The sequence below is a fragment of the Lepisma saccharinum genome, chromosome 23, assembly GCF_977018435.1.
Source record: "Lepisma saccharinum chromosome 23, izLepSacc3.1, whole genome shotgun sequence".
NCBI lineage: Eukaryota > Metazoa > Arthropoda > Insecta > Zygentoma > Lepismatidae > Lepisma > Lepisma saccharinum.
In genome coordinates, this window is record NC_139251.1 from 47,612,482 (window position 1) to 47,630,581 (window position 18,100).

General features: G+C 37.7%; 1 protein-coding gene across 3 annotated transcripts; it reads left to right on the forward strand.

Annotated features, from left to right (window-relative positions):
* The first annotated feature begins 498 nt into the window (after positions 1-498).
* Positions 499-5,684, forward strand: LOC146005323 (DNA repair protein XRCC2-like). Of its 3 annotated transcripts, none has more exons than XM_083144486.1 (2): positions 499-545; positions 4,714-5,684. In XM_083144486.1, the coding sequence occupies exon 2, from the start codon at positions 4,727-4,729 to the stop codon at positions 5,594-5,596; it is 870 nt and encodes a 289-aa protein (XP_083000612.1). In that variant the 5' UTR covers positions 499-545; positions 4,714-4,726; the 3' UTR covers positions 5,597-5,684. The 3 variants fall into 3 exon arrangements, with proteins under 3 accessions (XP_083000612.1, XP_083000610.1, XP_083000611.1); XM_083144484.1 differs by having other exon boundaries at positions 515-611; XM_083144485.1 differs by having other exon boundaries at positions 515-602.
* The last annotated feature ends 12,416 nt before the right edge of the window (positions 5,685-18,100 follow it).

The following is an 18,100-nucleotide window of genomic DNA, read 5'->3' on the forward strand; positions in this document are numbered from 1 at the left end:
AGATTAAATATTAGCTTTGATAATAGAATACATCTTCGTAAATTCATTTCGGATACCCCGTTGTACGTGGTTTTTTTCCATGAGATAAGGGCCGTAGCCTCTTGAGCCCGCCCTCTGCGTACGCCAGTGGTCCAGATCACTTAAGTACTAAAAGAAAACATATACCACACAGTAAATAAAGACCAAAAGAATATAAATTTGAATTCAACATGACGTTTCACAGTCCAGAATCCAATAAAAAAAAATAGGATGTATTTAAATCTGCTATCAATTAACTTTTGCTTTCAACCTGATATTACGATTAATCCTTCACTGAAAGCTTAAATACCACAACCGACATAGCAGCATTTCATAAATTTATTTAATTTTGCTATGTTAGAAAGTACATAATACTAAAGTTTGTGAGTTTCACTCTCGAAAACAAGGCATTTTCATGGAACTTCTTGTGCCACATGGCACGGGACAATTGGTAAGACCTATTGCATTTGTCAGATATAATGTAAACAGAGGGAAATTTGTGTTACACTTTACACATATGTTTTGCAGTGAGTTTTTTCCGTTGAAAAATTTGTTTTGATTATTTGGTTTCACATGTGCGACAGGTGTGCTGGGTTTGTATTACTTGGCGATTTGCTTTATTAAAAGGCCCGACTGTTAAAATAAATGTTCCGGAACAGAAATGAACATGTTCGGATAGTTACTTTAGTTGTAATATGAAGAAGTGCACCACTACTGTTACCAGGTGGTGAGACTAGCAGATTGAGCTATTTTCTCAAGTATTTATTAAAAGTTTAGTATCCCTGAAACGTCTGAAATTCCTTTATTTTCTTTTTTTTCACATTGGTACTTACGTATTCTGCATTCCTAAGGATTATTAAAGGTGCCATTTCGTTTTTTTTTCACGCAAATAATCTCATTTTTCCACATATCGAGTAATTCTTGTTTGTTCGTTTTCGTTTGCGTTACACGCAATATGGCGGAGAAATCTTGACTAGCGTTGTCCATGATCAGTGGTTATGCAGTGTTGCAACCTACTTCATCGAAAAATACCTACTTTCGTGTTACTGATTTTGTATTTTTTTCCAGGTTCGAAAACCCCACGAACCATGCACGCAGCCCCACAAACCATGCACGCAGCCCCACAAACCATTCATAAATAGCCCCATGAACCATGCATGGCAAGGTAAGGTTAGGTTCGGTTAGGTTATGCAAACATAGTTAAAATTGTGGTTACCAAAATTGTCATCTTCAAAATTCTCATATTCTTGGAAAACAACGGTGTGGTTGGAAACACTGACCAAGGGTTACATCATCGAACGAACGCAACATATGATTCATGTAGTGGAAGGACATAGAGGCAACAGCTTTCGTGCATCGGAGAAACTTTAATGTTGAAAAATACATGATTTACCTGCAAAATAAATTAAGCAAGGGGAAAAAAACACTTACAAGACCTTCGTAAAGTATACAGAAACTCATTTCGGTAAGTACTTTCTCCTGTAAAATTGAAGAAATACGTTTGACGGGTATGAAAATTTTACCGGCCAAAAGTAGTTAATATACCAAATATTAACGAAATTCGAGATACTTACCGAAAATGGTTCGTGGGGATATCAGTTAAATGTTTTGCCAATGAGCACACATTGTAACAAAATATAAGTTTTGTAGCACTAGCTTCCTCACTGCGCAAGACGTCATTTTTGTAGAAGTATGCTCGAACACTGTTGCCAAACTTACCTCTAATCAAAGTCCGTCCTCTGTTCCGCCATGCTTCAACGATTAATGATCTTCAAGTAACTAAGCAACAATTAATGCTCTGCAAGTAACGAAGGAACAGTGTGGCAATGCTGTAGACAGCGCAACGAATGATCGTGGTATTGAAGAATGTAATTTTGCAACATATATAGATGTAAGTGTACACTTTTTTTCACGTGACCCCCAAATCTTAACTCCAGATATGTTACCAGGACTGCATATTTAGTGAGTATAAGAAGTAGGAAAGAAATTGGAGACATTCTCTGTATTCTTCATTCTTACCTTATATTCTGTTAGGACCGTCGTTCTCCTTTCTAACAATACCTAAATCACCACAATACTCCAAATAGTTTCAGAGATATGACATGTTTTGTGTTAGTTACATGGTGCATTCGTTTGATCACCCAATTACCAAATGTTCCAGCACTGATTGCTTTAGCACTTTTAATATTTTCAATATTTTTGTTGTTCTAATACATATACAGGGGTAGTTCAAAGCAGGCATTATTTTTCTAAAACTTGACTTTTTTTAAAAAATGGTGACCATTTTTTGTTTCATGACTTCGGGTTATTTTTGGCCTTGGCAGACAGTTGCGATAATTACAGGGTGGCTACTGGCTCCGTGGTCACTTAACCCAACCTCGATTTCGCAACAATTTTTTTTTTTTTTGTATGAAGATTATGTGTTGCTAAGTGTGAAGAAAGAAATTCCAGAATTTCTTTCTTCACACTTAGCAACACATAATCTTCATAAAAAAAAAGAATACTTACAAAATCGAGGGTGGGTTAAGTGCACGGACTCATAATATAATACCAAAGCTATAATTTTTTAGAGGAAACATATCTATTCAAAGTTTTAGCTGAAAATATTTGAACTCTGCTATTTATTTCCTCTTTTAGTTAAGGCTCTTTGAAAATGCTCAATTTCCATTTTATTTTTTCCAAATTTGAGCCCTTATATATGTGATGGGGGACCTAAAAAAATATATATTTACAGCGTAAAGTGTACTCTGAGAAGTACCTGTATAAAGAAATCGAGATTGATATTCCAAGGATAATGGTAAATTGGGGCAAAAAAGGTAAATTTAAGTTATTGGTTACATATAAATATGTGTTGGACAACCTTTGGTGCAGTAATGAAGCTTATTTCAACTTGACATTGAATATGGATCAATGTGCTGCAACCATCAACCGTGAAACTCTGAATAGAGTTTTTGATAACAGGTGGGCACTTTAAACATGTGTAAATGAATTTTTCACTAAGTTTTTTCGATGACTGTAGTTTATAACACCTCGATCACAGCTGTAAATTTTTCATTTGTTGAGGTGTGTGGGTTTATAAAATAAATTTGGCAACAGTGGATGTCACTAATAATGTCACTAAAGGGCACTTATTGGTGGACAAGTTGAGGTGCACGTGCAGAAAGAAAACTGTCCTTGTCTATCGGCAGCCATGGGAGAGAGAGAGTCCTGTCTTCAATCCTCAGTTTTCACTTAAGGTTTTGATTGATTGAATTAGTTTATTTTACTTCGCGTTTTGTGCCTCTTGGCTAATTTGCGAAGATGGGGTGAGTGATGAAATGATGAAATTGATGAATGGACATTCACAAACAACCAAGCTTGAGAGGGATTCGAACCTGGGACCCTTGGCATCACAGCACGATGTGCTAACCACTCGGCCACAGGGTCCGGCTTTTCATTTAAGTGGAGGAGATACAGTTACGCACCAATTGTGCATTTATTTCAATATCGCCTGAATGGGCTTTGCTACTAAAAAAAATTCAAACTGCCCTCTTCCCGTTGACATATTTTTCTATTCCATTGGAAGTTTTATATACCAGATGGTCAATGCTTTTCTCCTTGCTTCCTTGCAGTGTTGCCAAACCTGATGTGCATAAAAGAACTAAATTTCACCTTAAATGGAGTTAAAACTGACTTTCATGGAGCTAGATTTACGAAGGCTCAATAAAGTGCCTCCTAGGGTAATTTTAGTTGTCAAAGGGTGGGGGCACCACTATTATCGATAACTCTAAATTCATGACAATTTATTCTTAGTTTTCAACATCTAGATCCGGCGGCATCGCCCGTCTCATTAATCCACTGATGGTCCAATGAAATCGAAAATAAAGAATTCCCTGATAACAATATTATGTCAATTTCACGTCAAACACTGTGCTATAAAGAAGTAGCCGGGGAGATAATACAGAGTGGGGTGACACAGGCAATATTACAATATCACGTAATGTGCAAAATGTATAATTATGACAAAATTTGGTCTATGTGAGCCGGAACCAGTGATAGTGGGGCACGGGGGTAGATGTCCCAGTTCACAGCAAAATGAGTGCATGAAGGAGCCATATCTGGCTCCAAGAGAGCTAAGTTGGCACACTGCCACGGATGGAAGAGTCCCGTGGATACTGTTTCGCATGCCCTTAAGTATTTATATTATTGTTTTGATCTTTATTTTGTGAGCGTAACTGTTGAAAGGTTGTGAATTCATTAGTCGATCATTCCAAAGAAAGTTAATTTAGTTGAATTTTTAAATTACCACATTAATCAAGCCAAGAAAGGAACTACTCTCTCTCTCATGTGAGCTCTCTCACTAAACGTGTACTTATGTAAATTAGGATCTGAAGTAAATGTTGAACCCAGACAATGTATTTTAGCAAATTATCTTTATGAATAAATGTATTGCTGGAGTGAATTATGTTGTCCTATTTTGAATACTGAATATCCGGTTACTGTTCGATCGAATATTAAGGATTCTGGTCGGAGTTCAGCCCCGAAAGGCTGCAGGATGAATAAATATTAATTATACATTTTTGTTATCGGGTCATTCATTTGAAAGACCCTGCACTTCATTAACTTGTAAAAGATACCAAGTGTCACTGTTACTGCTCTTTGTAAATCAACACACATCATATTTCTTCTGTATTAAATATACCTTTTTTATTTCAGGACTACATGTAAGATGTCTAAAGATTGTAAACGTAAGGCAGAAACAGGTCTCCAACTCTTAGCTCGTCTGAGTTCAAGACCAAGTGTTGTTGGATTGGAAGATGTATTGTTTAAGGAAGGTCCCAATCACAAGGACATCATCGAAGTTAGTGGGGAATCTGGGGTGGGGAAAACCCTTCTCTTGACTCAATTCTTAGCAAAGTGCCTTTTGCCTGTAGAGTGGAATGGCATTCCTTTAGGTGGTCAGGGAGCAGGGGTCATATTTATAAACACAGACCATCATTTCAAGATTTTCAAACTCATAAGTCTTATGGGAGACAAGCTGCGAACATTTCAAAAACCTAAACACGGTGACAAGTCTATGAATGCCTCGGATATTGAAGACAAATCTTCCCTGAAGGCAAACGAGATTGAAGATATCATTAAAGATTCATTAAAGAATCTGATTTTATTGAACTGTTTCGATAGTGTGCAACTGTTTGTGACCTTCTGTTCGCTTGAAAAACTTCTCTTGGCAAATACTAATGTTAGTTTGCTTCTAATTGATAGTTTGTCTGCTTATTATTGGCAGGATGTTATGGTTGGTGGTTACAGAAGGATGAATTCCTATGAAGCAAATTTACTTCAAACGCTTAACAGGTATGTTCATGAATACAAGATAGTGATGATATACACTAAACAAACATACTTCCAGTCCAAGTTTAGAGATGGTGGTTATAACGCTGATACCTCAGTAAGTGGGATAAAGTACAAAGTAAAGTTAAAACAGGCTGAGATCGAAAACAACAAATTGTTTTGTGCAAATGTTCAGATGTTGAACTCGGAAACCCATCATTTCTACAAGATAAGTAAGAAGGGCATACACTGGGTAAATTGTAATTAATTGTATTGTGTATATAAAGTCATCATTCATATGTTAAAATGCTTGTACTCAAGAGTGAGATATGCATACTTTCATGGTAAATATGAAACTTTTTATATAGATCAGTTGTGCCTTATTTAATTCAAACGAATAGTTCTCTTTTCTTTCATATTGGAGTTTTTTACATCCACAAAATATTGGATGATCGTGTGTAGTTCATGAACTCTAGTAATGTTCATGGTGTGAACAGAAATAGCTACTTTGAAGATAATGTAAGTACTAGCAAATCATTTTCAAACAAATACATTAATATTAATTTATTGAAATGTTAGCGAAAATTCAAGATTCACTCAGTTATTGAACCCTGCTCATTTGTATTTCATGCCAATGGTCTACCACTGAAAGTAAAGTGCTCCCCTGTGCTTTGCACCATGCCATGAAAGCATATAGGGGGTGTGTAATTAGGGGCACACACTTTCTTGATCATGGCCGAAGGTTGGGGTGATGTGATCAGCAACATGGCCGTGTCTGCCTTTACCGCCGCTCAGTGTGTCCTCCAGGTACCCACTTTATACGATGCTTGGGTGGCCACCGGAGCCACTTAAACAGGTGGAAAAATCCTGGTTCTCCCCTTCCAGGGATCCAACGTGGGTCTCTAAATTGGTACCGCTAAGTTATTAATTAATTTCCTGTTTTAATAACTATTTCCATTTGGAATACATGAATGCCAGAAATTGGTAGGATTGCAATCCTTGTTGTTTTGAAACAGCTGAACCATTAGCAGACAGCTGTCACATACATTATCAGTCACTGCATGTAAGCAGTTCAGGACAGCTGCTGTACAGATGATATTTCACTTCCAGCATTTTTGTTCATTTGGATACAGCAGCTATGATATACTTGAATTAGAATTAAATATGAGTATTAATTTGTTAATATATCAGTTTTTATTTTTTATATCTTCACAATAACAACTACAGCTGAACCTGAGTTATACGTATGTCAAGGTGAAGAGAAAGTAATATGTATAACTGAGAATTACTTACAAATCAAATTTAGATACCTGTCATATCATTATTAAAATAGTGTAGAATTTTGTATCTATTTTGAGGAACAAGATACAGTATAATATAGGTTTTTTCTGTCATAAAGTAATAAATTAACATCTAAAAGTTCATTAAATTTGACACTTTATTAGTGAACACTTTGACACTGAAATATTACAGTAGACACTTTAGTTTTACTACCTAATTTTAAAACATCATCTAAAATGGCATATCTTTTACTAATGACTGTGCAAAGTATGGTGCAAGAGATGCCTGTTTTAGTTTTATGTGGATTAGCGTCCACTTCCCGTTTAAATTTTACTTTCTGGTCAAGCGTGTAACTTTTCCTCTTTCTGTTCTCCATGGCCGAGCAGTAGTAAGCAAAAGCTGTCACTTCTGTGACATTGTTGTAGCTTGGTTATGTACAAATCAACTGTAATTTATGAAAAATAGTACATATAACACCGAATTACGTATAAATGCATTACATACAAATAGAGTTGCAAAACAGTAGGCTTTTTTGAATGGACAGTTTTTTTCCGATAAATAGCCGACTTTTTTGGAAAAAAAACCTGGAAATTTTGGCTTTTTACCAATTACAGCTAACCTATTTCACTTGGAGTTACTTGAGTTTACAGGTTTGTAGTGACATATTTTACAACTAGCTAAAAATGTACATGACGTAGCAACCAAAAGACAGTTATTGGTCAATCCCAGTGGACACATATTGCATAGTGGTTCAGATGCAATTTTAACACTAGCTAACCAGGGAGGGGAAGGAGGGCTTTGCACCACTTCAATTTTTTAGATTTTTCAACTGTTTTAAAATAATAAATTACATAGTTTCCTAGGGTGTCTTATTCAAGACACTCATGCCAGTGACAGTGTACAATTCGTTGGTAATGATCGTAATTATTATATTTAATAAACAAATACACTGCAAACTAAAAAGCCTTAATAAAAAAACATTATGGATTTCGTGAGTTTTAGTGAATAATAAAATATGTGTGACACTTGCAATAATTGGTTATTATTTTTTATTAATGATAGTAATTTTTGTAATTATAATTAATACATAACTGTTTATGTAATCAGCAAAGGAATCGGTGATTCAATAATAAAATGGTTGCTTGAATATTAGTGATAAAAAAAGTGTGGGCCTGTGAGCTGCCCCCCACCCCACCCTGGTATTCAAGTTTCTCGTATGGCACAGGTATGCTAGGGTTAAAACTAAACGTGTAGTCCTGATGAGCACACCTGACCATGAAATGGACTTAAAACAAACTTTTACATGTTTGTGTCTCAATTTAAATGTTGATGTTATAAAATATGAAACAAATGTTAATATCAAAATATTAGATTTTTCGGGACAATTAAAAATCTTTACTGTTCAGAACACACATGTAGAAGTATACTTATTACGTGAATTTGTGTATATATCCTGTTTAACGGAGCTTTCAGATGGAAGCGACACTTGGTTCTTGGAAACCAACCCTTAGAAGTAAATGCAACCTTTCAAACTGAAGCAACATAAGCTGCAAGTTTCGCTTGTCACTTGGCCTGTACAGTTTTTTCTGGGAACTTTCAGACCGAAGCAACAAGTGAACATGTGTCACTAGGAAGCAGACCCTCAGTAATCCATTCAACCTTTTGAACCAAATGCGACAACGAGCTAAACATGTCACTTGCAGTTTTCTCAACGGTTTGCATCGTGCTGCTTTGGTCTGTTGTTCTTGCATGCACGGTGAATGCTTTGCTTTATACTGAAGGAGACTGTGTCGCTTGTCATCTGTGACTTCAGTCTGATAGCTCCTTCAGTGGCACACATCGTGTCACCTCGGTCTTGTTTGTGTGTGTGTGTGTGGTGAATGGGTCCATGTTGCTCATCACTCCAATGTTACGAGGGTCACTATTTATATTTTGAGCCTTGGCAACACTGATTGAAGTTAGGTGCGATTTGACGTTTGCACGGAATCGTCTGGCATTATTGACCATAACGTACTTCAAATGTTTTGTCAATAGCTTGATTTGTGTTGTTTATGTTGCCTTGGAGATTGCGCGACAACAATAAAATGGAATTAACTCGTGAACATTTTCGTGCGATGATTTTTTACAATTTTCGACGTGGATTATCAAGACAAGAGTGCATTGATCAACTTACTTCCACATTTGGCGATGAAGCCCCATCCTTTGTCACTGTGAAACGCTGGTATAACGAATTTAATCGTGGCCGCCATTCGCTCACCGACGAGATTCGCGAAGGTCGTCCAAAATCAGTTGTTGTTCAAGAAAACATTGATGCTGTGCAAAACCTAATACTGAAAGATCGTCATGTGACATACTGTGAGATTAAGGCAACCATAGGCATTAGTTCCACCAGCATATATAAAATATTACATGATCATTTACCTGTGCTCGTTGGATCCCACACAATTTGACAAAAACTCAAAAAGACGCTCGCGTCAATTGGTGCAAACAAATGCTCAATAAATACAATCGTGGTGCTTCAAAAGACGTATATAAGATTGTAACAGGTGACAAATCATGGATATATGCATATGAGCCGGAACGTAAACAGCAGTCGACTGTATGGGTGTTTCAAGATGAACCCAATCCAACAAAAGTTGTTCGCGCTCGAAACACATCGAAACAAATGGTCGCCTGTTTTTTCGGGAAAGATGGTCATGTGGCAACTGTGCCTTTAGAGGAACGTAGAACGGTCAACTCTGAATGGTACACAACAATTTGTTTGCCAGAGGTCTTCGGTCAAATACGGAAAACAAACAAACGCCGTCGGATCATTCTTCATCAAGACAATGCCAGCTGTCACACATCTCGTCTAACAACCGACTTTATGAACAGTCAAAAAATCGAATTGATGGGTCATCCGCCATACAGTCCTGATTTGGCACCCAATGACTTCTTGTTCCCGAATGTCAAGAATAAATTGCGTGGACAATGATTTTTGTCGGCGGAAGATGCCGTTGATGCATTCAAAAACCATATTATGGAGGTGTCTCAAGAAGATTGGAAAAACTGCTTTGACAAATGGTTCGAACAAATGCAAAAGTGTATTGACCATAAGGGAGAATACTTCGAAAAACAATAAAGCAGTTTTCAATGCCAAATTCCTGTTTTTTCATTGTTAGGCTCAAAATATAAATAGTGACCCTCGTACATCCCCTACTGTCATGTGTTGCTTCGGTCTGAATGTTCTCCATACTTAACAAGATTGTTAGTTATTTCATCAGAGATTAAGATTTAATTTAGCCTGTTAATCACAGAAAACAAATTGCAAGTACTGTCCTAAAATAATATGGCATTTTGATAGAAGGTTCCTTTTTTAATCATGAATGGGTCTCTGGAGTGGCATAAAATAATGCTGTTGCCTTGTAATAAGAAGGAGTCTGAGGTTCAATCAGTGGAGGCAGAATGCTTCAGATTTCATTTCAAGCTGTAGGTCCAGTTCAGATTTCGAAAATAGTTTTTTTTTTTTTTTTTGCACCATTTGCTGCTGGTCTTTTTTACTTCTGCTTCAGTTTTAGTCCCAGTGTTTTTCAACCGCCGGGCCACAAAACATCCTTTGCACCCGGGGGTTGACAACTAATTTGAATCTAATTTTATATTTGACAGCAAGTCTATACATAATTGAACTATGATTATGCCATAGTTGATATATTATGATTATGCCATAGTTGATATATTAATATTAATTGAGGTTGCATGTTAATTTCCATATAAATTTAAAGATCAGAAATGTATTTATGAGTGAAATTTTTGGGTTCAGGACATCGACTTGTAAGAAATAAATTTACTGGGCTGTGGTCTCACAAGTTGAGAACCACTGTAATAAATAGCCAAAATACATCACTAGTTGGTCCGTGACCAGGGTTAGCAGCCATTTAACCAAATTATACACAATGTACTGGAAATCCAGAATACGAATATATTTTACTGAACACAAAATTTAATGTAAAGAGATTTGATACTAAATTTTCAAAAGGTAGAACAGTATTTTCTTTGTTGCTTCATGTACGGGTTCCTATAAAAAATTCAAACATTGAAAATCATATCATATACTATTACAGACACTATTAAAACACACACACACAACTACGTATTATGTAAATATGTTTATACTACATAGATATATTTAATAAATCTACGGAATTTGAAGATAACACTTGGAAAGAACCGCCCATTAAGAAAAGCCAGCTTTCTTGAAAACCCTGTTTATGTCTAGCTATGAATTTCATATTGTAAATTTTATTTTATATATAGAAATGAGTCTATTTTACAGTAGGGAGATAACCAAAAACCATGGAACAGGAAAAATACTGCCAACTTTGTATTTTCATTGATTTGAGACACTTTTGTGAAAAAAAGCCAGTTTTTTTCCTGACCACTTCCAACTCTACATAACACGTTTTTAAATTATATTTTACCAAGAACTACAGTAATTTACGTATAAAATAGAATTACGCAGATCTGAGTTACTGTTTAGGTATGCAGCATGTTGGATTACCGTGCGCAAACTCTGCTGCTCCAAGTTCCTGGGTGCATGGTTTCGCGTATTTCAGTCTCACTCTGGTACGAATGAAACATGTATGGAGACTTACACTTCAATAATGTAAATAACACTAAATACGAGGGTGGTTTGAAAAGTTCTCGGAATGGAATAGAAAGAAACTACTTACAACAGTGATTTTTTTTTGATTTTTCAATGTAGTCTCCCTGTACACTAATGCACTTGGTCCAGCGATGTTCCAATGCCTTGATCCCATCTCGAAAATTAGATTCCTCCAGGCCTGTGAAATACGTGTCAACTTCTGCTATTAGTTCTTCCTTTGAAGAGAATCTCCGTCCACCGAGGAAAATTTTGAGTTTGGGGAAAAGATGGAAGTCTGAGGGAGCCAAATCAGGCGAATAAGGCGGATGTGGCAACAATTCGTAACCAAGTTCATGAATTTTTGCCATGGCAACGACACTTGTGTGAGGGCGTGCATTGTCCTGATGCAAGATGATTTTCTTTCTTGCCAAACCTGGCCTCTTTTCCCGTATCTTATGCTTTAGTTGGTCGAGGAGATTAGCATAGTATTGTCCCGTAATTGTTTGACCAGTGGGAAGATAATCGATCAACAGAATCCCTTTTGCATCCCAAAACACTGACGCCATTACCTTTCCGGCCGACCGTATTGCCTTTGCTTTCTTTGGTGGTGGTGAATCAACATGTTTCCACTGCTTTGACTGTTGTTTTGTCGTAGTGGACCCACGTTTCATCTCGTCACAAACTGGCGCAAAAAATCTGTTTGGTTTCTCTTAAAACGAGTCAAACATTGTTCGGAAATGTCCACTCTGATGCGTTTATGGTCCTGTGTTAAAAGGCACCCATCTTGCAGATAATTTTCTCATATCCAATTCAACTGTTAAAATGTGATACGCCCGTTCGGATGACATTCCTATAGCTTCAGCAATTTCACGCACTTTCAGTCGGCGATCCTCCATGACCAATTTATGCACTTTTTCAATAATTTCTGGGGTAGTAGCACATTTTGGGCGACCACTACGTGGATCATCTTCTAAGCTGTCCCGACCAAATTTAAACTCGTTTGTCCACTTTGCAACAGTTGAATATGAAGGAGCAGAGTACCCCAGTGTGTTCAGAAAATCGGCATGAATTTCTTTTGCTTTCATACCTTTCTTTACGAAGTACTTAATCACCGCTCGAATCTCGATTTTTTCCATCTTCACAAAGCATTGCACGGAAACAACTACAAAGTGACGTCCGCATCATAGATCTCTACCCAGAACACTGACGTGCCACGTGTTTATTAATAAAGGATGGCCTATTACTATGCGGGAACCTCGTTGTCCTAGCACTGACATCTGGTGGTGATTCCGAGAACTTTTCAAACCACCCTCGTATACTGAAATATACCACATAAATACACAGGTGGATGATGAGGCGTATAACTCCTGCACGTCGTCACGGGTAACGACCATCAACCTCTTAATAGTGGGGGAGCATGTAGTTTCCCGTGGGATTTTTGTGGTACAATAATGGGAGGTAGTTTTTCTGAAAGGTATTGGCACAAGGAAAACGAATATGGATGTTGCCAGTCCCAAAAATTGTGCAGGGGGGTGGGGGGTGGAGATTCAAAATGGCCGACAACTCGTTTCACCGAAACAGCAATATCTTCATCATTTATGCGACTACAATAAATTTTCAAAGCTTTAAATACTTCTTGATGCAGTTTATACAATTATGATTATTAGGAATAATGTGAATTGTGTAAAAACTAGCGGTAACGCTACATATAAATTATCAGTTGGTTTAAAGAACTGAAACTACATGTCATTGTGACACGGCGAGAAGAAGTTTGCAGCTACTCACATCACAGTACAGCATCTACGAAGCTGACACAAAATTGATATTACATGCTGCTGTTGCAACCTTACGAGGAGCCTCTACTATTGATATTCACTCACCAGATACAGATGTTGTTATATTAGCTCCTCGGCGATACCCCATGCTATGTTCTAGAACATCGTGTATTGTAGGCAGTGGTAAGAAGAAAAGACAGATTGCTCCAAAACCAATCTACAATGCCTTAGGCAAAGAAAAAGTGAATGCATTGCCTGGGTTTCATGCCTTCGCTGGAAGCGATACCACAGGAGCTTTTGCTGGTAAAGGTAAACTTTCATGTTGGAAAGCATTTCAGCAATGTGATACAAATACAAGGTAACGAAAAAAAGTTCTTGCCGTTTTTGACGTCCCATTAATCATGCGCTCGCAGAGAGGAAACGAAATGACACACGTGCCTGCCAAGCGATCGGGAGTTAGTCTGACCATCGACTGTCAGTAATACAGGCACGTTGCGCACACACAGCAGTCATAGCTCGTCCAGTGTCGAAGAGAAATGGAGGTATCGAAGCAGCTTGTTCGCGTGTGTTTGTTGTATGACTTTAAAGTGGGCCTGTCAGCTGCCGAATCAAGTCGCCGCATTTGCCAGGCATTTGGGAAGAATGCCGTGAACGAACGCATTCCAGAAATTCCATTTGGGAGATGTGAGCCTTTCGGATGAACCTCGCAGTGGACGACCACAAGTGTTGGATGACGAGGCCCTGAACGCAGCCATCGAGGAAGACAGTGGTCTAACGTGTGATGAACTTGCAGAAAGGTTCCATGTTTCCGCTGAAACATTCAGACTGCACCTGATAGGGAAGTCATACAAGTTAAGCAAGTGGGTACCACCCCACATATTGTTGGCAGCCAACAAGGAACAACGAGTGACAGCCTGTTTGTCCTTGCTCACTTGGCACCCGAACACACCCATATTTGATCGCTTCCTCACTGGTGACGAAAAGTGGGTCCTCTATGACACTCCCAAGAGTACCAGACATTGGTTGTCGCCACGTGGCCCTGTTCCTCACACCTCAAGACCACCTCTGCACCCACAAAAGGTTATGTATGCTCTCTGTATGGTGGAATTGTCGGCAAGTGGTGCATTACGAGCTCCTTCCACCTGGTCAGACCATCACTGCTGACCTCTATTCTCAGCAGTTTCAAAGGGTGCACCGTGCATTGCGGCAGAAGGAGCCGGCATTGGTGTATCGCAAGGGCGTGTTCCTGCACGACGATGCCAAGCCACACGTGGCAAAGAGGACCTGGGAGACCCTTCAGTAACTTGGCTGTGAGACACCATATTCACCGGACTTTGCACCAACAGATTACCACCTGTTTCATTCCCTCGACAACCACCTCCGTGGGAGATCCTTCGCAAATGAGGAAGACCTGCGGAACGCACTCACGGACTTCTTTGCATCCAAGCCCGCCGAGTTTTGTCACCAGGGTATTTCGCAGCTGCAGGAATGTTGGCAAGACGTGTTGGATGCTGATGGAGATTACTTCGAAACCTAAAGGAACGTACCGTTCACTGTATTGATCTTTGTTTCTCACTGCTCTAGAACGGCAAGAACGTTTTTGGTTACCTTGTATTTTGCAAGCTTTTGCAAACTTGGGATTGGATGCAACACCATCTAATGGTATTTTTGATGATTTAGAACGTTTTGTTTGTAAAATTTACATGCCAAACTCTGCAAAATCGGATGTTGGAGTTGTCCGGTTTACCTTGTTTCAAAAGAAAATTGCCGAATCAGAAAATGCCACCAACACAGTCAGCTCTTCGTTATGCTATATTGAGAGCACATTATCAAGCCATGGTATGGCGAAATGATGTTGTTGCGAATCCGAAGATTCCACAGCCAAATGCTGGTTATGGATGGGAAAGACAAAACGGTACATTTGTACCCCCACATGACCATGATGCAACCTGCCCCACAGGCCATTCTGGAGCTAGTGAAATGTTCATGCAAAAAGAGTAGATGTTCAACACTTGTATGTAAATACAGATGTCATGGCTTTCCATGCACTGACATGTGTGAATGTGTGGACCCCGACGATAATGTAAATAACTGTTTTAACCGGAATGGGGATAATAGTTCAGATGAAGACAGTGAAACTGATTAATAAGTGTAATTATTATTTTACATTATTTTTATTTGGATGACCTCCTGTTTTTAAACACTTTGTAGTAATGATCTTCTGAAACATATTATTATAATGTTAGTTCATTTCATTGTGTTTTAGGTAACAAGCAAATACATCAATATGATGCCATGGAGTTTTCTGTCCTTGTATCTAAAATTTATGATGATGGCAAAATTAAATAAAATAAAATAATGAAAGCTACACAATGAATATTTTGTTTCATTCCAAAATATTTTTTATACTCTGTAACAGAAAGTAGCCCTTCAACGGAAACCAGAAGAGCTATAATTAAGCAATCCGTAAGAGGCTAACAGGTTCATTTATATTATTCGCAATATTTTAGTAATTGTAGAAACTGCATCAAGAAGTATTTAAGCTTTGAAAATTTATTGTAGTCGCATAAATGATGAAGATATTGCTGTTTCGATGAAACAAGTTGTCGGCCATTTTGAATCTCCACCCCCACCCCCCTCCACAATTTTTGGGACTGGCAACATTCATATTCGTTTTCCTTGTGCCAATAACTTTCAGAGAAACTAACTCCCATTATTGTACCACAAAAATCCCACGGAAGGCAAATATATTATCATTTGCCCCCCCCCCACTATAAACCAATATTATTTTCCTCAATACGCAAAAGATGGGAGAGGTCCTACATATCAGCCATGAGTGCATAAAATATATATATATATATATATATACGAACTCACGACCCTTAGGTCTAGGAGTGACGCCCTTACTGACTGAGCCACCAGTGGTGCCCTCTCAATGTTTTCTCAGAAGTTGTATTTATACCCAACATTCACAAATGTAACCTGAAAAGAAATCCAAGTTTCCTGAAGTGAATTTGAACTCGCAAACATGAGATCTTGAAGTAGCGCCCATACCAACTGAGCTACAAAGCTTCATACTGAAAGTAGCCTTGGAACTTGTATCTGCATGAAGAGAGCTTCATCCTATAGTAGCAGTTCCAAAGCTACGTAATTGATGATGATAATATTTTTGTCATTGAGAGGATCTTTGGAAATCCTGATCTGATAACACCTTCAACTAATGCTAACATGCTTCAAAATTTTCACTGGCACCTACTTCAAAATGTAACTGTGAGGTTTTCAACTGGTTCAGGGTGTCTAGCAGTCGGGAAAACGTCAGGGAAATTTACTATCTAGAAAAAGATTTAAAACTTGTTTACAAACTATACTTCAGTTTAATATACTGATCATTACCAGTTCTTACAGTAAAATTTGCACTATTTCCATGTAAAATTCTACTACAATACTATAGTAATTTGCTATTTCTTATTGCTTTTTAGTGTCCGTTTGATAGTTATTGGGAACAATGTGTGTGTTATTAAATTGTACTATAATTATGTATTATTTGTGCAGTAATCTAAACAAATAATTGTTTGGTAATCATTAGTCAATAATCAAGTTAAGTATCACAAAAGAAACTCAGCCTCCTCATGTCCAACAGTTAATTACTGTTGAGTTTCCCTTTTCGTTATTACCTTTACATGGGAAGTAAATATTCCAGTGAGGTTCTAAGCATGCATATAGTGACATATAGTGACCTTGTTCCAGACATGTACACTAATTGCCCTAATTGTTTGGTCTGGAAAACTTTGGTTCTTGGTCTAGAAAAGTCGGGGAATTTCATTTTTACAAAATTGTACACACCCTGAACTTAGCATAACACTATTAGACGTAGAATTTTTGTATTAACTTTGTTTATTGCAGAGGTCACAAAGGCCTGTCAAATAGGAATTTTGTGTAAATTTAATATTTTCTTGTTCTTTTCCCTCTTACCTCAAGAGCATGTCTATTAAAAAAAAACTGTGGTGAGTAGTTGTCCTACTTTTTTGTGTGCGTGCATCACCTTACATTTATAAAAGTGAGTACTTCAAAATCTCATACAGAAGGCTTACATGCAGGGTGAATGCATTGATCATTGGCTTCATAAAGCTGCTTGCCCAATTGACCAGACATTGCACAGCTTGTGTGAACAGACACAGGAAGTGCATTGTGTTCATTTATTTCCACTTGTTTCGATCAGACGGTCGTAAACTGTTGTAAGCTGTCTGAAAGTACCTAGTGACAAGTAAAGGAGAACTGACGTGTTGTGCTGCAGCAAACTGAGACACCAGCATAAGAAAGGCTTACCCAGAGATTTGCAACTTATCAAAAGTTTACTTATTTTGTTTATTGATTTATGGAGATATTTACTCTTTTTTTGGTGAAAAAAGCACTTCAGAAATATACTACTCTTCGTCTTACCTTTTGGCACATGCACAAATTTAAGTGAAAAATATTTACATACTTGGCCAGGACAAACCTACGTCTCTGGGACTAATATTTGATGCTAGTCTGTCATGGGATGAGCACATTAGCAGACAAATTAATAAATCATTCAGAACACTTAGGTTCTTGTATAGATATAACAAAACTATTATCTTGAGAAATCAAGCAGCAATTAGTCGAAACACTCATCTATGCATTTCAAGAATATTTTTGATGTAGTGTACTCTGATAGAATAAATAAAACTTTGCAAGAAAAAATGTCAAAATGCATGCATGCGGTTTATATTTTGCATCGCAAGACATGAACATATTTTTCCTTTCATAAATAATATCTTGAATATGTACCGTAGGAGACTACTTCATATACATTGCCTTACATATAGTTATTAAATCTAACAAGCTGTTGTATCTGGCAGACATCTGTTGTATCTGTATCTGATCCCTCGCATCAGCGTGCACAACCACCATACACAAACAGATTTCAAATTTAACCTTCCACACTGCAACACAGAGGCTTATCAGTCATTTTAATTTTTAGCTGCAAAAGCCTGGAATGCCCTACCAAAGAGCATGTCAAGTATATCGAAAATATGTAGAATCTTTCCCGAAATGAAGTAAAGAATTTTCTTTT

What these genes read in the sequence shown, in the direction of transcription:
- LOC146005323 (XM_083144484.1), top strand. Translation starts at nt 592, where the DNA reads ATGTGCGACAGGTGTGCTGG. An exon ending in ATGTGCGACAGGTGTGCTGG is followed by an intron (nt 612 to 4,713) that starts GTTTGTATTACT and finishes TTTTTATTTCAG; the next exon opens with GACTACATGTAAGATGTCTA.